The sequence below is a fragment of the Cyprinus carpio genome, chromosome B23, assembly GCF_018340385.1.
Source record: "Cyprinus carpio isolate SPL01 chromosome B23, ASM1834038v1, whole genome shotgun sequence".
NCBI classification, from domain to species: Eukaryota; Metazoa; Chordata; class Actinopteri; order Cypriniformes; family Cyprinidae; genus Cyprinus; species Cyprinus carpio.
In genome coordinates, this window is record NC_056619.1 from 25,400,548 (window position 1) to 25,425,566 (window position 25,019).

At 34.7% G+C, this 25,019-nt stretch overlaps 2 protein-coding genes across 6 annotated transcripts in view; one reads left to right on the forward strand and one right to left on the reverse strand.

The window, feature by feature from the left end:
• Nucleotides 1-6,173, forward strand: part of LOC109061129 (AP-1 complex subunit sigma-2) — a 30,387-nt gene extending 24,214 nt beyond the window's left edge. For 3 of the 4 annotated variants that reach the window (XM_042750997.1, XM_042750999.1, XM_042750998.1), the window contains 2 exons: nucleotides 3,039-3,047; nucleotides 4,491-6,173. Coding sequence is in view for 1 of the 4 variants with exons in the window: in XM_042750998.1 (XP_042606932.1) it covers nucleotides 3,039-3,047; nucleotides 4,491-4,538 (57 nt within the window). In the remaining 3 variants the exon portion in view is untranslated. The remainder of the gene's footprint in view (nucleotides 1-3,038; nucleotides 3,048-4,490) is intronic. The other variant, XR_006158250.1, reaches the window with a different exon arrangement.
• A 2,823-nt stretch (nucleotides 6,174-8,996) lies between these two features.
• The window catches only part of LOC109061200 (E3 ubiquitin-protein ligase TRIM39-like), a 112,674-nt gene continuing 96,651 nt past the window's right edge, over nucleotides 8,997-25,019 (reverse strand). The window contains exons 1-7 of one of the 2 annotated variants that reach the window (XM_042750992.1): nucleotides 15,998-16,084; nucleotides 14,743-15,292; nucleotides 12,210-12,305; nucleotides 10,548-10,781; nucleotides 10,200-10,347; nucleotides 9,849-9,875; nucleotides 8,997-9,745 (exon numbers count right to left, since the gene is read on the reverse strand). In XM_042750992.1, the coding sequence (XP_042606926.1) occupies nucleotides 9,204-9,745; nucleotides 9,849-9,875; nucleotides 10,200-10,347; nucleotides 10,548-10,781; nucleotides 12,210-12,305; nucleotides 14,743-15,291 (1,596 nt within the window). In that variant the 5' untranslated portion in view covers nucleotide 15,292; nucleotides 15,998-16,084 and the 3' untranslated portion in view covers nucleotides 8,997-9,203. Of the gene's footprint in view, nucleotides 9,746-9,848; nucleotides 9,876-10,199; nucleotides 10,348-10,547; nucleotides 10,782-12,209; nucleotides 12,306-14,742; nucleotides 15,293-15,997; nucleotides 16,085-25,019 lie in introns of those variants that run through there. The other variant, XM_042750991.1, reaches the window with a different exon arrangement.

Here is a 25,019-nt window from a genome sequence, read left to right on the forward strand (position 1 = left end):
ACACTTCTGCACTTCAGTGTTCAAATACCATCTATTAGTGTATTTTGTTCAATATTTATAGAGATTGATTTTAAAAGGTATTCATGTTTCGTGATATAAATATCTTTCATCACACTGAGAATACGAGTCGTGATTTAGTTGATCTGTGCTCTAAATGAATGTAAAATCATGTGAGTTTTGTAACACTGTAGAAATAAACAAATGAAACGTGTGAAATTTAGAGAAGTGTGTGCTTGGGTTTATAGCTTTAATTATGATTGTAGAACTCATGAAACCTGTCCAGGTGATATTTTACATAAAAATCAAAGAGAAAGAAAGATTTTGCATAACAAAAACTTTTACAGCTATTATGTTTTTATTTTTTTATTTTTGCATAATGCAATGATTTTCTTATTTATTTTGATATTACTGCAGTGTATATATATATATAGTGAGATTCATCTATTTGCAATTCATTTTACATCCACAATATGGTGAATTCCAAATGAAGCAGAATAATAAGTGTGGAGTAATTTAACACATTCAGTGCAAATGTAAGTTTGCTAGAATGTATAAATAAATGTTTTGTAAGTTAACGTGATTCAAAAGCAGCACCATCTGAGCGATGTCAGACTCAAAGTCGTTTCAAAAGTGGAGCATGTTATTATTGATGAACGATGAAAGATTACCAAAGTAAATAGTTTTGATGTTGATTTTGAGTGAAGGCTGAACACGGTGAAACTGTAATGAGATTGTGTGTCATTTCTTCTGGTTTGGTCTGTTTATCTGATATATATATATACAGTATATATACAGTATATCAGGTTGATTTCTGCTCTTGCTGACTGTCAGCACTCGAACCCTCCTCCTGGACCTTCACTGCAGGACCAAACTAATTGGGTTTTAATTCCGACGGGAATCTTTGCAGCTCAGTAATCATGAATGATTCAGGCTCCTGGAGGAAAGCGAAGGCTAAAGATTCATCTGCGCAGCGCTGGGATGCTTGTGTCTTTACCCGACGTTTAAGAGCACTGAGCCAAACTCATGTTCAATCAATCAGTTAAAAAAAATCAATTCACCTGGCCTAGAGAAACAAAGTGCTTTCTGCAAGCTGTGCACTTTTTATAATTTGAGTTTTAGTTTCATGTGTTGAATCGTCACTGGGAAAGTATTAACCTGCGATTGTTACCTTAAAGACCCCTTACTTACTGATTTAACCCCCCAAAATGAGTTTTGTTGGTTTCAATTAATGTTTAAGTTGATTCATTGATGTTAAATTGTAGTTTTGCTTTAAATAAAACCAGATCATTTAGATTTCACCGTTTTCTGCTGTCTGCTGTGTTTAAAATAAACATTATCTGTAATAATTTATTGAATTGCACATTGGTAAACATTAGTTTTCATAACAAAGCTATGATTTAATTATTTAATTATTTAGTGTTTGTTTGGTAAATATTCAGTTTTTACAACAAAAACAAAGCTAAGGGTTGAATTATTTAGTGTTTGTTCGGTAAATATTTGGGTTTTTATAACAAAAACAAAGTAACATTTGAAATATTTAGTGTTTTTGGTAAATATGTTTTCTGTAACAAAATCAAAGCTCACCTTTGAATTATTTATTGTTTTTTGGTAATATTTAGTTTTATATAAAAAAGCTTACATTTGAATGTAGTATTTTATGCTAAATATTTAGTTTTTTTATATTAAAAACAAAGCCCATATTTAAATTATTTTGTGTTTTTTGTTAAATATTTAGCTTTTAAAACAAAAAACAAATCAATATTTAAATCATTTAGTAGTTTATGATAATTATTTAGTTTTTTATATAAAAACAAAAGCCCATATTTAAATGATTTAGTGTTTTTTGTTAAATATTAAGCTTTTATAACAAAAAAACAAATCTAATATTTAAATAGTTTTTTTTGGTAAATATTTAGTTTTTATAACAAAAACAAAGCCTATATTTGAATTATTTAGTTTTTTGTTAAATATTTAGTTTTTATAACAAAATCAAAGCCAACATTTAAATCATTTAGTATTTTATGATAATTATTTAGTTTTTTATATTAAAAAAAGCTCATATTTAAATTATTTAGTTTTTTGTTAAATATTTAGTTTTTATAACAAAATCAAAGCCCACATTTAAATCATTTAGTATTTTATGATAATTATTTAGTTTTTTATATTAAAAAAAGCTCATATTTAAATTATTTAGTTTTTTGTTAAATATTTAGTTTTTATAACAAAAACAAAACCCATAGTTCAATTATTTAGTTTTTTGTTAAATATTTAGTTTTTCATAAAAAAATCTAAGCCCACATTTAAATCATTTAGTATTTTATGATAATTATTTAGTTTTTTATATTAAAAAAAGCTCATATTTAAATTATTTAGTTTTTTGTTAAATATTTAGTTTTTATAACAAAAACAAAACCCATAGTTCAATTATTTAGTTTTTTGTTAAATATTTAGTTTTTCATAAAAAAATCTAAGCCATCATTTCAATCATTTAGTATTTTATGATAATTATTTAGTTTTTTAATATAAAAACAAAAGCCCATATTTAAATTTAGTTTTTGTTAAATATTTAGATTGTATAACAAAATCAAAGCCCACATTTAAATCATTTAGTATTTTATTATAAATATTTAGTTTTTCTATAACCAAAACAAAAGCCCATTTTTAAATTATTTAGTGTTTTTGTTAAATATTTAGTTTTAATAACAAAATCAGAGCCAATATTGAATTTGTTTAATGTTTTTTGGCAGATATTTAGATGTGTAACAAACAAAGCCCGCATTCACAGTATTTGAGTTCTTCATGGTCTTTCATCAAATTGCTCCACATCTGAAGCGTCTTTGTGTCGTAGGTTGATTAATGTTAACAGTCATTGTATTAATCTAATCTTTGATGTTTTAACAGTTCCTTCTGGTACTAAAAAATGTTTTGCTGTGGCTAAAAACTGTTAAAACACAAATTGAACTCACTTGAAACAGACTGAACTCATGTTTGCAATTTTTATCTCTTTCCTCCCGTTTTTTTGGCCCGATGCTGTTCAGGATGCCAAAGTAAGTTCATCTTGTTCTCTGCTTCGGTTCTGTGTGTTGTAAATGTATTTGTGTCATCAGTGAGTCATTCATGGCAGCCCACATGCTGATTATTTTCAGATCTCACAGGATAATTTTAGCTCGGCTCATCTCCATGTGCTTCATACATATCAAATAAACCTGCTGAGCTCAGAGGGGTGGCACCGAGCGACACGCCAGCAGAAAATATATAAAATAATTGCAAATGTATATTCAGCGCACTGTTTTTATTTGATAAGCATATTTGATAGAAGACATTTAAATCAAAAGTTGTCACCTCTGTGCCAGCGTACAGGATTGGAAATTCATTCTCCACCTCGTCTTTTGACTTTTTGTGTTTGTGATATTTGTGTTACAGTATATCTTCTAAAAGGTGCTTTGCTTTTGAAAAAGGTTTTGTTAAATGTGCTGTGTTGACTGTGTTAATGAATATAAGATGATAGACTAGTTCTTGAGGAAATCATTCATAGTTTTGCTGTATTACAGTAAGAATTTTTATTTTTAATAATTGAGAAGTTTAAAAAGATAAAAATCTTACATAATCAATGCTGAGTAAATACAGATGCAAAGCTACACTGATTAGCAAAGTTATTATAGCAAAATATATTGGTTTTTAAAGTAAAAAAATTAATTATTTAGTGTTTGTTTGGTAAATATTGTTTTTATAACATCATTTAAAAAAATTTTAATAATTTTTTCAGTTTTTGTTGGTAAATATTTAATATCTGACTTTTATAACAAAATCTAATCTAATAATTATAATTTGTTAGTATTTATTTTTTATTAACAAAAAAGTTTTTATTAACAAAATCAAAGGAAACATTTGTATTATTTAGTATTTGTTTGTAAATATTTAATTTTTTATAACAAAATCAAAGACAAAATTAATTATTGTTTATTTAGTAAATATTATTTTTTATAATAAAACAAAGCCAACATTTGAATTATTAAGTGTTTATCTGTAAATATTTGTTTTTATAACAAAAACACAGGCAAAATTTGAATGATTAAGTGTTAGTTAGCAAATATTGGTTTTAATAATAATAAACCTAATATTTATCAGGTGTATTTTTTGTTAAAAAACAAAACAAAAATAAAGCCAACATTTGTTAATTAAGTGCTCATTGGTCAATAAATAAAAAAATAAAATAAAATCATTGGAATTATTTACTGTTTGTTGAGTAAATATTGTTTTTGTATAACAAAAACAAAGCCAACATTTGAACTTCATTAAGTATTTGTTAATAAATATTTGGTTTCGCAGTGTTTGTTTAGTAAAACAAAGCCAGCGTTTGAATGGATTAGTGTGTGTTGGGGTATATTTGGTGTGTGTAGCAGAGTTTCAGGGTTTGCATGTGTTGTGTTTTCGCATGATTTCGAAGCTGGAGCGTGTGATCAGGGAAAGTGTTGATCTTCCTCCCACAGGAAGCAGAGACTCCCCGCAGCGTCCTCGAGGAGATCGGACTCACATAAACCCCTCCGAGACGACCGTCCCAAACACACACACACACACTCACTGAGAGCCTGACCACTGAAGATGTAGCAAACACACACACACACACACACACACACACACACACATCACCATGTTTCCGTGTTGGTCATCTTTCTTTCCTCCTCATGCGATTGCTTTGTGAGCAGAAGAAGTTGCAGAAATGTGTTGAGCTCCGGATGACACATCCTACTTTACATCTGCTGTGACGATCAGCGTCCCACACACACCGTGCTGCTTGCTTCATCAAATATATGTGATCCTCTCATCGTTTGGAGTGCGTATAATCAGATATTCCCGCTTTAGACACTCAGTCGACAAGCTTATGGTGTTTGAAAATGTATTACGTGACATAGGGAAGTTATATAATTTAGAAAATAGAGCAAAAGACACAAAAGGGATTCATTCACAAAACCAAAGAGTGCTTTCTTGTGTTAGACGGTAGATTAAAGTGGTAAACATCAGCACACGGATGTTAAGTTTATAAAAGCAAACGCTTTAATGCTCAAGAAAACATTTAGGCTCAAATTTCAGATTTATGAATTTGAATCGCACAGTTTGGATTGCAGAGTTTTAATATAAACTAATAAACTTAATGTGATGTATATTTGTCATGTAAATAAATGGGAAAAGTCAAGATTTCTGCATTCCAAAAGATTGCATCTATTTGATTTTATATAAAAACATATGTTAATATTGCACGTATATAAAAAATGTGCAGAATCAGCATAAATCTGTTTAATGTTGAAATGAAGATGGTTAAAACATGACTATTTGTGGAACAAGCAATACTATGAAACCAACTGGATTTATTGATGATATATATATAAAGTTGGTAATTGTGTGTTTAAAATGCATTCAGTTTATGAGTGCTATTACAGAAATCTGATCTTTTTCAGTTATACAAACATGCATCACATTATGTTTCTTAGTTTGTTAAAAGTGTGTAATTCAAACGGATGGAAGATTTATATGCAGTTCAAATACATACTGTGAATCTAAAATTTAGGCCTAAATATTTGTCAGTTGTTTTAATCTGTGGTAGTTTTTTTCTTGCATTAGTACTCGAGTAAAGTGTGTTTCTGTCATCAGACTGGGTTTATTCCACTAACCTGAACAACCTCACTGATTTACCACTGTGTTAACCAGGCAACTAACACTTGACCACTGTTAACTTCACTGTTTCTGTGGTATTTATTGAAATTAGGAGTTACACTGTATATTGAACACATTTATACTAATGTTTCTCCATGACAGTATTGTTCACGGTGCATGAAGCTCCATTTTGAAGCAGTAGTTTACCCAAAAATAAATATTTGCTACTCTCCTTCAGATCATCCAAGATGTAGATGAGTTTGTTTCTTCATCAGATTTGGAGAAATGTAGAATTGCATCACTGCCTCATCAATGGATGTGAATGGGTGCCGTCAGAATGAGAGTCCAAACAGCTGATAAAAACATCAAATTGTTGCGTGCAACTTAAATATGACTCAATCCATAATAACGCTTCCTCCAGTGAAAAAGTCCATCTCCTGTTGTCCCTCACATATTTGTTTAGAGCTGTTTTGGCTTGTAAATGGTGCTTGATCTGTGCAGATTTCTCTCCTGATTCACACAAGACCATTTTTTCACTGGAGGAAGCGTTATTGTGGATTTGTTAAAAACATCTTGATGGATTTGTTTCAGCTTGTGTCTTCTCCAGATGATAACTGATGGACTGGAGTGCTGTGGATTATTCTGATGTTTTTGTTGTTTTTTTGGGCTGTTTTTATTATGGTTATGATTCACATCCATTGATGAGACACTGATGCAAGTCTACATTTCTCCAAATCTGATGAAGAAACAAACTCATCTACATCTCGGATGGCCTGAGAGGGAGCACATTTTAAGCAAACTTTCATTTTTGGGTGAACTGTTGTTTTGAATGAAAACACGCATGTGTAATGACTAGCAGGTTGTTACATGCGTGCTGTGTAACATGTTTAGTGTTCTGTACAGATGTTAGTTTTCATTGGCCGGTGTACAGACGTCACTCATTTTCAAGCTCTTGTTCATGTTCACGAGTCTCGTCTCGCTCCGGAGAGACGCTGCGTGTCAGTGTTTGTTGTTGAAAATGGAATAAATTTGTCTACAGACGTTTATAAGTGCTTCGTCTGTCTGTTTGTTCTGGTGCTGATACTTACAGTAGAAGTTTTACACTTAAATGTTGAAATTGTGTACATTCATGTGAGATAAACAGTCTAGAAAACAATTCTTTCTACTCATCATCTACTCAGTCTTTCTGATGCTGGTAAAATCTGTATTAGCACATACTTAATACATTTGGGCAACTTTTTAAATGTATGTGTTTATTTATTTAGATACTGGCAGATATTTGATGGTTCATTAAATATTTTAATCTGTTTTTGCAGATATTTGACATTTTGGGCAATATTTACTTTTTAATTGATATTGGCAGATATTTCATATTTGGGCAATACTTCAGTCATATATATCTCATTGTTTCATTTTCATCAGTCTTTCTACTTTAAGAAAATGACTGAAAATACTAATGACATCATCCTGCCCTACACAGATTTTCAGCCAATCAGAATCGCTCTAAGAATGTACTTCCTCTTGCAGCATATGAGCAGTCATGTGACTATAAAGTCTCAAAAATGAAATAAAAAATAAAGGTACCAATATAGTCAAATCAAAATGTTGAAATCAAAACATTGGTCTTTCTGCAGAGTGCCGTGTTTTCTAAATGTGTGTTTTTTGGACTCAGACTCCTGGAGTTTCTGCTCTTCATGTAAATGTCCATGTGTTGATGTGGACACACACTCTTCTCTCTCATTCACATGCAGTGAGTGGATCTGTGGATCAGTGTTTGTATATGATGTGTGTGGAAAATCTGGATTGATTTTATACAACAGCATCCTGAAATACAAACCTGAATCCTCCAAACTGGACTCAGTTAAAGGATTCCTCTCAGAAATCTGGTTTACATCCATTATGTTTAAAACATTAACACTTTAGTTTATTTGCCTACTATTTTTTAACCAGAGTGCAGCAGTATGTAGTATGCAGTGCTGAATACGTCTGATAAGGAGACAAACGGGTTTAATTTTTATTGCTGACAAAATTAACACTAGATTCAGGACAAGCTGAAACAGTTTGGAAAATGGATTCATGGTGTATTCGCTTATTATATACATTTTGTAAATTTTGAACATAAAAAAAGTTATGGACTGCAGCTTTTTTAAAGAAAAACGTGTGGCTGAAATGGAATGTACATCCAATTTTAATTCAAATGCTGGACGTAACAATGCAAATAATTAATAGATTAATTAATTAATTAGTTTGTTTGTAGATAATCACATAAACTAATAGACAGCGGGTCTGAATTATATGTTTGATATTTTTTGGCTTCTTTTTTCGAGGGCAATATCTATTTATGTTTTCGCTGTCCTTTGGCAAATCTTTATTTATAAAGTATTATCAGCAGAATCATGATGATGATGGTTTCAAAAGAGACTGGGGCATACTTTTACATTATTTATCAACACTGGGGCAAATTGAAAAAATATTTCTTAATTGGTAAATCAAATTTAAATGGTAAATTAACATGCAGTTTTTAAATTTGTTTTTATTATTGTCCAAAGATAACACTGTGTGAAAAAGTGTTTGCCCCCTAAACTAAATAGGCAATAACCTGTGACTGAATGTATGACTGTGAACTCATCTATTTTTAATATCAGCCACATTGGAGGGTTTTCAAGCATGAAACCTTTTTATTATTATCAGGACGTTTGATATTACTGGCCACTCCAAGTCTTCATTTTGTTTTTTGGCTTCTTTGTCATCTGAATACAGCTTGAGGCAGCTCTTATTTTTCAAAAATTCAGTGTCTCAGAGGCTTGATGCACTGTGAATGTCTTTTTCTGAAATTGTACGCCAGACGTAATGGGACACACACCTTCCAAACGCTGTCCTCTGTCTGGACACAGAGTTCACTCCTCTTTTTGTGCAATATCAATGGATATGAACACCTGACTTTATCTGGATGTTGTTGTGGGGTCTTTTTGTGACCTCTTTGAATCATGATTGGGGTGATGAGCCGGCCAGTTTTCTGTGTCAAAATGGAGACTGATCCTGCCTCACTTACAGACTGTCCTCTGAAACCTTCAGCACTGCTTCGTTAGTCCTCTCTAACGAGGAGAGAAGCTTCATCATGTCAGACACTTCTTTCAGAAGTTTTGGATGTATCATTTTGCATTGTGCATATCGGGGGGGGGGGGGGGGGGGGGTGACTAATAGTAGAAAAGTGTGACAAAACATATCAGGAAGGGGGTCAGACACATTTTAGAATTATGTATATTTTATTTGCAGTAGACACATACAAAACATATTAAATATTTAAACTGATGAAATTTACCATTAAACCCTGTTTGAGGTTGTAAAAAAGTCAGTGTTATAGAAATGAGCTTCCATTTGTGGAAATCAAAATCCCATTTCGGGTTTTCATGGTCCAGTCTGTAGCTGTGACAACTTACATTTTTTTGTGGAACATATTTACAAACATTTAATTTTAAACATAATAATAATAATAATAAAAAGCTTTTACATAATCTTTCCACATTTCAGGTTTCATATTTCAGAGCAATTTATTTGTTAACAGGTGTGATGATCAGTGGGTTTGAGTTTTTACCTTCGTCATTAAGGCATGGGCTAAAATATGGATAGAGTTTCTCAGTGAAAGTCTGACCAGTGAAAGAGTAGATATGAGATCTGGAGCCCACGTCATAAAAAGAGACCAGACCCTCCTCATAATCCACAAACACTCCCACAATCTCAGGTTTCTCTCCCAGAGATAAAGAGACAAGTGGATTATCACCAGCTGTATACTGATTCTCATTCCTCAGAATCACAGCCCAGTATCCATTCACTGGAGTATATGTGTACGTTCCCTTCCTGTTAATGGATTCTCTGGCCACTCCTAAATCCCACCCAGTCTTCCCCTTCACCTGCACCTCATAGTAAAATCTGCCTGAACTGAATCCCTGCTTTGCCAGAACAGAAAGAGTTTTATCAAATCTCTTTGTGTTTTCTGGGACGTCCTGCTCAATATCTCCATAACTGACTTGTTTTCCATCACCAGACAGGATGAGATATGAATTCGCTGTATCAGGATCCAGAGCCACATCCACTAGATGAGAGATCAGACATTATCAATCAACTTCAGATCAAATATTTTCATATAATACAGATTATAAAATGTACTGAAGGAAATGATGTCAGTCACACTGTACCTGCAAACTTCTGCACACACTTCAACCCTGTGGATACAGATGACGATATACTGATTAATTATTTATTATAATATTTCATGTTAACACTGAGCATCAGTAGCAGTTTATAAAACAATGTAATAAATTGTGTTATTTAAGATGCAATATTCTGAATCATCATTGTGAGGTGGGAAATGTTTTTATACTGATTAATTTTAGTCAGATTTCTGGTTATGGTTTGTGTTACTGATGTAACTCCTGTAAGTGGAGTTTGTACAGGTATGTTAATACTTGCATCATGTTTATGACATATTTAAGTTTAGATAGATACTCACTTAAGAAATCTTTTGACTGTATTTGATATTCACATACCAGTTTGACCAATGTTTTTTAGTCTCCCATCTAGAGTTTTCTCCAGCTGAATCAGAGCTCTATTCATTGAGTACACATTCACATCAGAGTCAATACTGATCTCAGTCCAGTTCTTGGTCTCTGGACGACTGCACAGAGATGAGAACATCTACAGCAGGAGAGAGAAGAGTATTAAATATGATCACATGCAGGAGCTTTCTAACACAGTTAACTCATTTTTCTAATCTGACTTTATTATAGTTTCATTCTCTTTTGTACAGTTTCTGAAGACAGCAGCTCATCAGGTTTGTCAACAGAGCATTTGACTAATAATATTCTGCATTCTCAGTGATGAGACAGATGTTAGACCTGTAGGAGGTGCAGATGATCATCAGTGTGTGAGATCTGCTCCAGCTCAGTGTTTCTCTTCTTCAGATCAGTGATTTCCTGCTGCAGCTCTTTAATGAGATCTTCAGCCTGTTTCTCTGCTGCTTTCTGCTGTTCCTCCATCATCTTCAGCAGCTCAGACTGACATCTCTCAATGGAGCGGATCAGATCAGTGAAGAGCTGATTTCTGCCTGATTTCTCTTTCTCTGTGTTTCTCTGATCAATGAGATCAATTAGCAGTTAGTTTCACTCAGATGTACGTCACAATAGGGAAGCATGGACAATCACAACTTCTGTTTCATAACCCCAGGTGAAAAAACAGTGCAGTAAAATACACTTTTTTACTTACACTTCCATAATATACTTAAAGTTATCTATTTTCACACACTAATTTTGTACTTATACTAAATAGTATTCTTTAGTACTTAAAACAGTGCAGTAAAATACACTTTTTTACTTACACATAATCTACGTAGTAATCATTATCCATAATATACTTAAAGTTATCTATTTTCACACACTAATTTTGTACTTTTATGAATTGCCCACATATTTTTATAGATTAAATAATTCATTTCAAATGTATTGTAATTATGTTAACATTCCCTTTATATGATATACTTAAATACATGTTTATGGTGTCTTTAAATAGTACAATCAAGTACACTATTATTATGTCATTAGTAGAACTTTCTTCCACATTAGAAATATAGCACTTTAAGTACTTTATGCTGAAAGTATACTCTCTTGTTAAACTGTGAATTTTGGTTCAAATCTAAATACATTCTAATATTACACCTATTGTGTGTTCACTTCATGAAGCTGTTGTTTTCCATCATTAATAAATTACTACTTGAATGTTAGAAATAATACATTTGATTAACATTACTGTAAAAATAATTCATTTAAATGTACACACCTATAGATTGAAAGGATAATTCATACACAAGTCCAAACTGACCTTAAGTAAAACATTTCTACTGTATTTTTCATGTATTTCTCAAATCCAAACAGAACTTAGTGATAGCATATATAAAAATCCACTATACGTTTATGTAAAGTATTCGTAGCACACTTTTAAGCAATGCAATTATAAAACACTTGTTGTACTACACTTAAAATCAATTTAAGTGTCAGTGCTAATTAGTGTATTAATTTATATTAAGTGTACTTAAGTAGCACAGTTGGGAAAATGTACTTAAAACTATTACATTACAAATATATTTAGAATAAAATCAATTTAATTTAAACTTAGGATGACTATATAAAAGTGTACTAATATTTAACTCATTTTTAAATCATTCATAGCACACTAATAACAGTCCTCTATATATTTTTGCAGTAGTACACTTTCTTTCAATGTACTAAAAATCAATTTAAATATCATTGGTATTTAGTATAGTTTTGCAAGTGCACTGAAGTACTAGTAAAAATATACTTTTAATTATTAGTGTATATATAGTGTATAAGTTTACTGTTTTATTAAGCACAAACATAAGAATGTTCTACAAATGTACTTGCTGCTTTTCTTATCTGCTGGTCTCATGTTACTTGAAAAAAAGAAAAAAAAATTCAGCACCTTCATCAATTATGTATTAAAATATTCTGAAGCTTAACATTAATTTTCATAATTCGATCACTCACCTTTCTCTCCTCTACTGAGTGCTGGATCTCTTGAATCTTCTTCATTCTGTTCTGGATCATCTGCTGCACGTCTGTCTGTGTCTGAAGCAGCTGATTCTACACACAGAGAAAAACACACATTTATCAATGAATTTACATTTCCATCTTCTGACAGTTTTCAGGGTAAAGCTGCAGTCACACTAGACTTGGAACATGGGACATTTCTTCAGAAGCTTCAGTGGTTGTGATATGATGCTCTGCAGCGTCTTTTTAAAAATGTTCAACACATTAAAAATTCCAAAAATGTATAGAAATTTAACACACAACTGATTATGTAATCAGCTTTCAAAAATCAAGTATTCGTAATAAGAGTATATTACATTTTAGGGTTAGGGTTAGAGTGCCTTGCGAAAGTATTCATACCCCTTCATTATTTCATGTTTTGTTATGTTGCAGCCTTATGCTAACTGCTTTAAATTATTTTTTCCCTCACATCAATCTACACTGCATTTACCATAATGAGAAAGAAAAAACAGAATTGTCACTATTGCTGGGTTTAGGGTCATTGTCCTGTTGGAAGGTGAACCTTCTGCCCAGTCTGATGTTCTGAATGCGCTGCACTGGGTTTTCATTAAGGCTATCTCTATATTTTGGTGCACTGAGCTTTTCTTCTACTCTGATGAGTTCCTCAGTCCCTGCCGCTGAAAAACAGCCCCACATCATGAGGCTCCAGCACACTTTACTTTTGGGATGCTTCTCTGCAGGTGATGAGCAGAGCTGGTTTCCTTCAAACATGATGCTTGGAATTGAGCTTCATCATACTAGAGAATCTTGTTTCTCACAGTCTGAGGGTCTTTAGGTGCTGTTTTGCATGTTCTAAGTGTGTTTTCATGTGTCTTCACTGAAGAGAGGATTGAGTTTGGTCACACCAACATAAAGCCCAGATCAGTGGAGTGTTGCAGTGATGTTTGTTCTTCTGTAGGTTTCTCTCATCTGCACATATGATCATGGAGCTCAACTAGAGTGACCATCAGCTTCAGACAAGGTCCTTCTCCATCAGTTGCTCATTTTGGCAGGAGGCCATCTCTAGGAAGAGTCCTGGTTGTTTCAGACTTCTTCTATTATGAATAATGGAGGCTTCTGTGAACCTTCAATGCTGCAGATTTTTTTTCTGAACTCTTCCCCAGATAGGGGAATGAATACTTATGCAATGGAATCATTGAAATTTTTTTTTGTTTTTAATACATTTACAAAGATGTTAAAAACCTGTTTTCTGCCATTATGGTGAATGCAGTGTAGAATGATGTGGAAAAAAGTAATTTAAAGCAGTTTAACATATACTGTAGCAGCAACATAAAAAAACATGATAAAAAATGAAGGCATATAAATACTTTCACAAGGCACTGTAATCAGATAAGTTACTTTTTAATGGACTACATATTTTTCACACAGTGGCAGTAAATCATTCATAATTTATTGATTCTCCCTAATTTTTCTTTTTTTCTCTTTTAAATTTTCCTCTTTAAATATCCTACTGTGTTTCATGCCATTTAGCTTTGATTATATTTATTATATTAAATGGTCATGTAAATGTCATGTAAATAATATTGCGATCCATGCTTCTAAATTTGGGGGATAAGTACCTCTCACGCAATTAGACCATTTAGGAAACAAATATTTATGCAAGTTTCCAAATATAGCTGTGAAACAATATGTCTTCATCATACAGTATGTAGTGATCTTTACAAAAATATTTCAAACCTGGAAGACTTTGGGCATCATGCTTTTTTCATGCTTATTAATGTTTCTTCATATAATGCAGGGATTCTCAAACATTTTTTGTGAGCCAAACCACTTTGACATGAAATATGTACTTAAATGTATCTGAGGAAGTGAATATTGAAATAATGTAACACATTTGCATGTTTACAATTCTATGCCACTTAATGGTCACATTGACATGCAGGTAAACACATTAAATATTTCTATTTTTTAGTGTTTAAGTGTTTAAATAATTTATTTTATATTTTTATGATTTCATTAATTATTATCTTATTATCATCTCACAAACCCACTGCAGTTCTTACATTAAGCCAGATTACATGACTAATTACAGTTTTCATAATGTAATCTGTAATCAGTAACTGTCTACAGTTTGTAGTAATCCACCCAGCCCTGCACATAACAAATAATAGTAAATCTAAAAACTTACAATCTACTCCATTTTTCTGCAGAACTGCAGTTTTAAACTGATGTTCTTTTAATTGAGCTACGAGGTCATGTCTTGACATATCGATCTTCTGCTGGTCACACGGTTTCACGTGATACTAATTCACAGGTCAGAGTTCACCAGACTTCAACTTTGGAACGCAGTGAAGTGCAAAACAACTTCACAGGAACTTGTGTTTCTGCTCTACCACTCTACCAATGGAACGAAAAGTGTAGTGTGACTGATCTTTAATATGAAAAAGGGACGAGTTCTTCAACATGTCAACACAGAGAAAAGGAAACTGCATTTAATGGGTGTTTAAAGTGTTTTGTTTGTGTCTCTTGCCTTCTTCTGCTGACTCTCCTCCTCTATAGGAACAGTGTTGTGAGTCCTGTGTTCTCCTTCAGTGCAGGACAGACACACACTCGTCTGATCATCTCTGCAGAACAGATCCAGAGGTCTCTCATGTTTCTGGCATATATAATCTTCCAGATTTTCCACAGCGTTGATCAGTTTGTGTTTCTTTAGACGTGGGACTCTGTGATGAGGCTCCAGGTGAGTCTCACAGTAAGAGCTTGGACACGTCAGGCAGGACTTCACAGCTTTCTGCTTTCTTTCATTACAGATGTCACACAACACCTCAGATACCAGATTGAACTTCTCCTTGAAGTGCTGCACAACCTCTTTGAGTGTTGTATTAATCTTGAGATCAGGTCTTCTGCTGAATGTTTCTTTACAGAATGGACAGAAGCAGGTCTGTGTGTTTGTCCAGCACTTGTTCAGGCAGGTTCTGCAGAAGTTGTGTCCACATGGAGTGGTGACTGGATCAGTGAACACATCCAGACAGATGGAGCACTGGAGCTCCTCATTTAGTGCACCACTGGAGGATGCCATGCTGAAAAGATAAGTAATGACAATATATCATCTACATTGCTGAATAGAGCAGTTTTGATAATGTTAATGATGTGATAGAGTCATTTAGTTTGTGTATGGATGTTGCATTTTAAAGATGATTCTAACTAAAAATTTTAATGACAATGTAAACTCTAAACCACTGTTTATGTCAAAGTCAGAGCAGCTGTAGAGCAATATGTGACAGAAGTTTCTGACTGGAATTTAGGACAGAGTTGAGGAATATCTATCTCACAGAGCCTAAGCTCCGCCCCTAACTTCCTGTCTGAAACTTTTGGGCTGTGTTCAGCCCTGACAAAAACGGTGCAAAACATTTTTTAAACGGAAACGGTGGTGCATCAAACACCCTGTTCTGATGACGCAAGAGTTGCAACTATAGCAATAAAGGTATTTTTATATGAAAGACGGCACAGAAAAAAAGTGGAAGTGTATATTTCAAACATACAACCTACTAAATGAACACCTATAAACACCATCTATCATTTTTGTTTAATGGAGTTATGATTTCAACTGGACTTTGTTCATCCTGTCTGCAGTTCAAGTACTTCCTGTTTCTGCCTTCTCTAAACTGACAGCACACTTCAAACTTTGACTTACAGCCAATGAATTGACTTTCTGTTACAAACATCATGATACTGCTTCATTCTATTTAACTACTGAATGAGCTCTTTACATTTCCATCACTTACCTGTGAGTGAATACCAGATCTGATTGTTAATTTTCGAGTTTTTGAATAGAAGAGTTGTTTGACGAAGCTTTTTCATCTAAGTTTCACTTTCACTCAGCTACAGTGATGTCATACAGTAGCTCCGCCCATGATCATGAATATGAAACAGTTTCTAATTCTTTCCTGCTGAGTGTGTAACAGTGTAAAGCTGTGTCCGAAGCCACTCACTCATTCACTTATTCACTAATCCCTATATAGTGTATGGCAGTTGAGTGGACTATATCAGAAAGGAGTGAACGAAATGAAGTGAACGGATTTGGACAGTGACTGCACGTGAGAAACATCATCATATGTACTTTTATATTACATGTACCTTATTTTAGAAAATAATATTAATAGCAATAACCAGGGGCGCCTTAAGATATCCAGAGGCCTCTGGGCTACAGCATTACGGTAGGCCCCCCCTCCCTAGACTTGTATTTTTTTTTTTGCTTACGAAACCCCCCACCCCGACCCCCCCATACCAATTCACTTGTTAAGTCTGACGTCACGTGTAACTGCTTCCGTGTCCATACGCTCTATTGGATATCACGAGAAAACAACAAAAGGTGCTAATATACACCCACAACGTGATATAATACTACCAAGAAAATTATAATCCTAACCTTTAACTCCATACCGAAATCCCAGATATAGCCAGATAATGAAAATCTAAATCTAAATAAATAAATATAAAAATTATTTGTGTTTGGGACGCTGTACGTTTGAAAACGTTTAGCTTAAATGTTTAATATGAATAAACAGTGCTCATAAATGGCTGCTGAGGTCGTATTCTCAAGTGAAGCGAGTTGAGGCTTGGACCCGGAAACAGCGCTTCGTACGTCACCACTTAATAACTGAATAAGCTTCACAAAAAATTTGTTTCGTAAGGAAATAATTTATTTTGGCTTCACAAAGAATTAATTTCAAGGAAATACAGGTGCATCTCAATAAATTAGAATGTTGTGGAAAAGTTTATTAATGTCAGTAATTCAACTCAAATTGTGAAACTCGTGTATTAAATAAATTCAATCCACACAGACTGAAGTAGTTTAAGCTTTTGGTTCTTTTAATTGTGATGATTTTGGCTCACATTTAACAAAAACCCACCAATTCACTATCTCAACAAATTAAAATACTTCATAAGACCAATAAAAAAAACATTTTTAGTGAATTGTAGGCCTTCTGAAAAGTATGTTCATTTCCTGTACATGTACTCAATACTTGGTAGGGGCTGCTTTTGCTTTAATTACTGCCTCAATTCGGCGTGGCATGGAGGTGATCAGTTTGTGGCACTGCTGAGGTGGTATGGAAGCCCAGGGTTCTTTGACAGTGGCCTTCAGCTCATCTGCATTTTTTGGTCTCTTGTTTCTCATTTTCCTCTTGACAATACCTCATAGATTCTCTCTGGGGTGAATTTGCTGGCCAGTCAAGCACACCAACACCATGGTCATTTAACCAACTTTTGGTGCTTTTGGCAGTGTGGGCAGGTGCCAAATCCTGCTGGAAAATGAAATCAGCTTCTTCAAAAAGCTGGTCAGCAGAAGGAAGCATGAACTGCTCCAAAATTTCTTGGTAAACGGGTGCAGTGACTTTGTTTTTAAAAAAAAAACACAATGGACCAACACCAGCAGATGACATTGCATCCCAAATCATCACAGACTGTGGAAACTTAACTCTGGACTTCAAGCAACTTGGGTTATGAGCTCCTCCAAAAAATGAGTTCTCTGATTAGATTCCATATGCGCTGTCCTTCCCAGAAAGGGATGGTTTCGTTTGCTAACACTTGCGCCACTGTGTTTGTGGTTTTGTTGTAATGGAAAAGACAAAACTTATACCTTCCTTTGTTACTGGGTGGCAGGTCAATGACATCAATACAAAACATCCAAATTCACAAAGATGAATCTAAGCGTAAGATGCATACCTGTTTTTTAGAAAAATACATAGTATGAAGTGTGTGGACACACTTCATGCTTTGGGCTCATTCTGGCTACAGAATCCCCCCGACCCTTTTACTGCAATCCTTTAAATATAAAACCAAGATAAAACATCCCCCAAATGGAGGTCCCAGACCTGGGTGGTTTACACCTCAATGGGAACAGAAGGTAATTTACATGGAAGACCCTGGGAAAGGGCACTCCCATTACATTAAGCAAAGAATCTCTTAACTTTTAAGATCTGTATTATCTTTTAGTCTACTTTTGTAAGATTGAGACCATTGTACCAGTTGCACTGAGACATTTCTAATGATACCAGATATGACCGGTAGTTCACTTGCATTGACATTTTCATGTAATCATTTTGAGCAGATTGAGTAGAAGAAAGCATGGGTGAAGGGATTAAAAATGAAACAAATGGACAGAAGGGAAGGAGGTCTCCTGCACCTCCACTCTGTGGGGTGTCTCGAAGATGCCTGTGTATGTTTGTATTGTCTGTTTCTCAGGAGATCAAAGTATCTGAGTTTCTTTCATTCCCAATGGGTCACATTCAGATGAATCCAATGTAATGCTTTGTAATGTTAGCAGCTGTAGAACCCTTCTAAAGGGGTTTATTCATCTGCAGAACACTCAGTTTCAGCAGGAGTGTGGCGCTTGAGTTTGGCAGGTGGGTGAATATCTCCAGGGTTTCTACCTGTGGTTAAGCTCAGCATGTGAGCACAGTTCAGTGGGTCAATCTGAGCCTTTATGACTTGTTCAGTTTACGTGTCATTCCTTTATGGAGAAACCTCTGCTCCTTGTAGCACCTTCTCTAGGACGATAGTCTGACCCAACTTAATGAATCCTCTCACCTCCAGCGGTGCGGTTATCTGTGCAGACTTCAGGTGAATGTCTTTGGTGTTCTCCTTGCTTACACACTGATTTGTGTGGGACACCTGAAAAGCATCTTAGTGGCCATTCAATGGTTGAATTCTGATCAACTTGACGTTGTCACCCATGGAGTAAGACAGAAAAGTCGTAAGTTTACATAAGAACAATGATACAAAAGAGAAACCTGATGAATTCATGTCAGCAAGTGTGAGTGGTACATCTGGTGTTAAATGTCTTTTAAGGTCACATATGGCAGAGTGGTCCCATGTAAGCATAAATTTAGGTATTCTTGGTCTGAATGACTCAAAGGAAATGCAGCAAGAAGTCAGTATAACTTGAACATTAATGTAGAGGTATGCATCAATAAACAAGCCATATAATGACAAAAAGAATAATATTCAATCACAATTATGAAGGTATATATAATAATCACACTGTTTATTCAGGAATCTTCCAATGCAAGCCACTTATGTAGATCTAAGGTTTCTAAGAAGTGACTTAGAACATGATTTAGAATTTTTCTAGAATTGAAATCCTGAAATCCTTGTAACAGGTGTGTGTGTGTGTGTGTGTGTGTGTGTGAATAGATAGCTGATATGCAGGCTTAGTCACAGTTGATGGTTTGGTAAAATTGTACATTTTATGATTGATTGATAGAAATGAAGTGGAGTAGCACATTTTTTAATCTAAGCCATCATTGTCTTCTGTGATGTGTAGTGTTCAGACTGGATAGTCTAGATGAGGTGATGCAGTGGTGGAGGTGTGTGTTCTGTGTTCATGTCTGGGAGATGGACGGAGTCTAATCTTTAGCAATCTGTGTTGCAGACATTAAGTTCCAGTGCTAATCCGGGAGGCCATATAGATATTTGTGTAGTAATGTTCTACTGTGAGGTGTGAATGGCCCCTTCAAGTGTCTCCGCACCCATCTCCTGCATTTCAGATTATGTTCTAACAATTCTGCTGTCCTGGCTTGATGCAGATGGGACCAGGCGCCTTCCTGGTATCTGTCCTCCAAAGAATTGCAGCGGTCAACCTGAGACAGAAACTAATACAGAGAGAAGTTCACCACAGTCAGTTTGAACTTCTCATCAGTTTCACATTGAGACGTGGAATTATTTTAACTGCATCGTCTTCATGTATTGTAATTTTAATTCCAGATGTCACATGAAATGGAGTTTCGTTGGTCAGATCTGAATTACTGCTACTGTTTCAGTGTAGTCTGAGTGTGTAACACCAGATACTGCTCTTGCAGTTGAGCCTCCACAGTCTGCCATGTCATCATGAACTCCACTGGACCAATGTCCATGGCTTTAGTTGCAGTTGCTCTCATTACAGTCAGATCTGTGGGCAGAATGTATGTATGGTGTTGTTCTCACATGCAGATCTCTGTGGCACATAAAGACAACTAGTATTTTGGTCTGATGTTTAGTATTTTACACCCCCCTTTCATTTTTTTCAAGTAAATTTAAAAGATCAAATGGTGCATTCGACTGTGGCTTTGTGTAAATACAGTCATGCTCCAAACAAGGGAAAGGAAGTTTTACAATTGTGATGTAAATTTGGTCCTGGTGCTGTAACAGGTAACCAGCTTCTGAATGCGAGTATGAGGAGAGATCTGGCTCAAAATACTACCATACAAATGTTTTCTAGTTTTTTTTAAAGGAGCAAGATTAGTTGCAAATTCAGAGCATCTGAATTCTGCATTGAAATTTGGATGTTTCAATTTTCAAATAATGTTATCCACTCTCTCTGATCAGATGAAGCTTTAAGTTGGTGCTCCTGAGCGAAGGATGAATTGGGTCGCTATCGCTTGTGCCACACTATTGAAATGAAAACACACCTCCTCCCTTTTGGGCAGTGGGTAGCAGACTAATGAAATTTAATTGTAAGGGTTAGCAAATCACATTTCTCCATGTAATGCCATGTTTGGCGTTTATAATATAATGTACATTATAATTTGATTGATAATATAATTATATTATATTAGAATAGTATATATTAAAATAATATTATTCTGGAGAGTCTTTGAAATAATATAGTTGTCAATGTGTTCGTCTTGGAGAAGACCTTGTGATTTGGCCCTGTAGTCATAGTAGAACACACACGTTCATTGTATGTAGAACAACTACTCCTTCTTAAAGCCAATGAGAGACTCTGAAGTTGTCAACATCCAATGACTGCAAGCACATTTGGAGTATATGGTCAAATCACAACTCATGTGAGAAATTTTCCATCTGCAAAAGGGTCTAAGCTGTCACAAATTGCATTTTCATGTCAATTCATTTAGTCATGAAGAGGTGTTGAGGAGCTGGGCAAGCTCAGGGCTGATGCAATGCACAATCACTGTTTTTAGGTCTTAAAGGTTTGTTTATTTAATATAGTCTGTTTAAAGACTATATGAAGGCCCAGTAGCCATTTGTTTGATATAAGGTGTGATATGTTTAATTGTGTGTTACTATTTGGCCATAAACACCTCCCAAACATCAGGGAGAGAAACATGAGTCTTCTGAGTGAGTGTACCCTCGGACTCAGCTTTGAGCCACTCTCAGAAACAAAGTCATTTGTTTTATAAAATCATCACTTTCAATCTGTGTATTAGTTTCAGATTTTTTAATCTTATCATCTATTGTTTGACTCCAGTCAAGAGGAGTTCTGCTTTGTTGTAGTTAGTCCACAAGATCTGAGGTATAATTTTGGCCTCAATGAAGCTTTCCTTGAAGCTCTTTTATCTGTGTTGTGATTTTATCACTCTGTTTTGCCCAACTTGCTTTTCTTATTTGAATGTATCAACTTAAATTGTCTTCCTTTATCCAATCACAAGTTTTCCAATTGTTTATAATTTCGAATTTTTATTTGCTCATTCTCATTAAAATGTTGCTCATTTGTTGCAGTGAAGCAGGTAAAACAATATAGAACGCAGTCTGATGATTAGAACTTAAGGTTTTGTGACTCTGTTGAGTACCAGACAATAATTTGGATGCTAGAATTCCATTTTACGTTTTTTTTTTTTCATCTCTTGCTGCTTTGGCAAACAAAGAGATATTTACATTTCAGAACAAGGGATGCCATTCCTCGTCTACGCTGCTGCTATCATGTACCTGCCGAATGATTTTGTCCAATTCTCAACCCACCGGATCCGGTCTCCGGTGTAGCAATATGAGTATCCCGACTCATTCTACAAATGTGTATATATTGGATGCGTCTGTCTTTCACTAAATTTTTCTAAAAGGCAAATAAGAATTGACTTACCACAGCAGCTGGAGAAAGAGAAGGAGATGATCAAACCTCTTGTTCGGTGCAAATCCATAATGCGCTGAAAAAACGTCACTCGCCTGTTTAGGAGATCGCGTCACCGGTCACCACTTTGTAAGCTCCACGCACTTGGCCCAACGAAGGGATGGAGTGATGGCTGAAGGTTTCTTGCGTGTTCGGTCTTTTCAGCGCGCAAAGTTATCCAATTTAAATTCAATTGTAATCTGACTCCATTTTATTATGAGTTAGATTTGAGTTAGAATGCCAATTATTATTGATCATCTATAGGGTAATTTATCTAAACATCTGATTATTCTATTCATTAGGGGAAGTTGTGGCCTAATGGTTAGAGAGTTGGCCGAGCTGCGGTTGCCGGCTGTAGGTTGCCGGCAGGAATTGTAGATGGGGGGTGAATGTACAGTGCTATCTTCTACCTTCAGTACTACGACTGAGGTACCCTTGAGCAAGGCACCGAACCCCCAACTGCTAACCGGGCGCCGCGGCATAAATGGCTGCCCACTGCTCCGGGTGTGTGTTCACGGTGTGTGTGTGTTAACTGCTGTGTGTGTGCACTTTGGATGAGTTAAATGCAGAGCACAAATTCCGAGTATGGGTCACCATACTTGGCTGTATGTCATGTCATGTCACTTTCACTTTTTTTCACTCACTTTTTAATATTATTGCACCCTACTCATTCATTCGGGTGCTCATGTCGCTCAAAGATATCGCTTCAGCTGTTAGCATATCTTAAGGTCACATTCTCCTCAGTCTTGGTTATTAGACAGAGGTAATTGGCTAATACTTTAGACGGCCGCTCCTATGCTTGCTCATACTAAAAGTACTTTTATTTAGCCCCCTTAGATTTGTACACCCTTGAATAACGCAACATTATTTCTAGTCAGAGGTCACGACCACTACTATAGATATAAGCCAACTAACATTACTTTCCCTAATAGTAGTTTTGGTATGGTCATGCCATGGTTTCCCATGTACACTTAGCTAGAGTAATATTACAGTAAACAGAGGTTAGGCTCACCCTATTTAGGTTGGTCGAACAACATCCAGTTGACCTAAACAGAAATTCCCTATAAGCCCTTACAATCTAAGTACATTTGAACTAATACCAAGTGTTAGCCGGATCTCTAAAGATACAGTTGGTGTGCCCTATGCTCAATCTCAACTGAATTTTAGTCCGTTACCAACCTGACGCAGGAAATGCGTTAACAAGGATACAGCTGAATCTACTAGAGTCAATAATTACAGAGTAAAACAGAATAAAATCGAATGTTCTGATAAATTACTCTATAAATGATCAATAATAACTGGCATTCTAACTCAAATGCGAGGTCAAAATAAAATGGAGTCAGATTACAATTTAACTTAAATTGAATAACTTTGCGCGCTGAAAAGACGGAACATGCAAGAAACCTTCAGCCATCACTGGATACCTTTGTTGGGCCGAGTGCGTGGACCTTACAACAATATATAGTCATGTTGGTGGCTGATTAATTGGTTGCTAACCCAGTCTGGATCCAGAACACCTGAGAAGAGATGATGCCAACCCCTCAGAGGACCTCAGATGATGCTAAGCCTGAAACAACATACAGAACTACCAAATTTTGCTATAAGTTTGATTGCATCATATAATAATTGCTGTTAATAGTGTTCATTGTCTGTTTGATTACGTCTTTAATTGCTTTTTCCATAGATTTCTGGCATATGCACATAAAGTGACAGTCACCACTGATAAGCTACTAATAAATATTGTAGAAACTTAATTTTCTGTAAAGTTGCTTTGCAACGATTTGTATCGTAAAAAGTGCTATACAAATAAACTTGAACTGAACTGAATTAATCAATCAGCTTTGGTAGACATTTACTATTACATGCCAACTTTTTTTATATAATCTGTATTAGCACATATTTAATACATTGGGCAACTTTTTAAATGTATGTATTTATTTATTTATATAGATATTGGCAGATATTTGATGCTTCAATAAATATGTTAACCTGTTAACCAGACCCCCCATTATGGGACCCACAGCTGAAAGTGCCCTACCTAACTTAAAATTCTAACAGTTCCTTACTTCAGTGTGTTACACACATCATTTTTGGTGTCTTTGGAAAGAAGACCCTTTGGGCTTTACTCTTTATTTTATTGATTTGATAATGCTCAAAAATATTACAAGTTATAGACACTGAAGTGCATTGAAATTTTTTTTACCACAATGAATATTTTTTTATTTGATATAAAAATACATGAAAACATTCCTGGAGCAATCTAGAAAAGTTATGGGTTGAAAGTCAAATGTCTCATGAGTTTCTATTTCAAATCTGAAGAAGATACCATGAAAAATGAGATTCCTGCAATCATTTTTCTGAGACTGTCTAGTCCCCCCCCCCCACAAATATAAAAAATATTTACCAACTGTATTGAAGGGTTCTACAAACTATTTTAGTCATTAAACATAACACTGCATATCTTTTTTTTCAATTATAAAACAATAGACAGAAACTTAGACACCATATATGTGATTTATTTGAGCACTAGGAAAATACAATAAGAATAATTTGAATAAGAAAAATAAAAAAGATTTAACTTTGGAATAACTTTACAGAATGCCAATTACAGAATGTCCTGAGATTGCTAGAAAGGCAGCATTTACAATGAATTCTGGTCCTATAGTCAATTATCACGTGCTGATGTGCTGATGGCCAGTTATAGAGATGGTAATCATATAAATGCGACATAAAGTCAATAATCACACTCTATTCATATAGACGGCGTTCACATTGATAGCTGTGATTACACAGTAATAGCGTGCTGATTTGCGCTCAAACAGATGGTAATCATGCAGATACAGGAACATTCAACATAAAACACACTCAAACATATATAAAAAATGTTGAAAAAATAAAAAATAAAGAAAAAGGCGATCGCA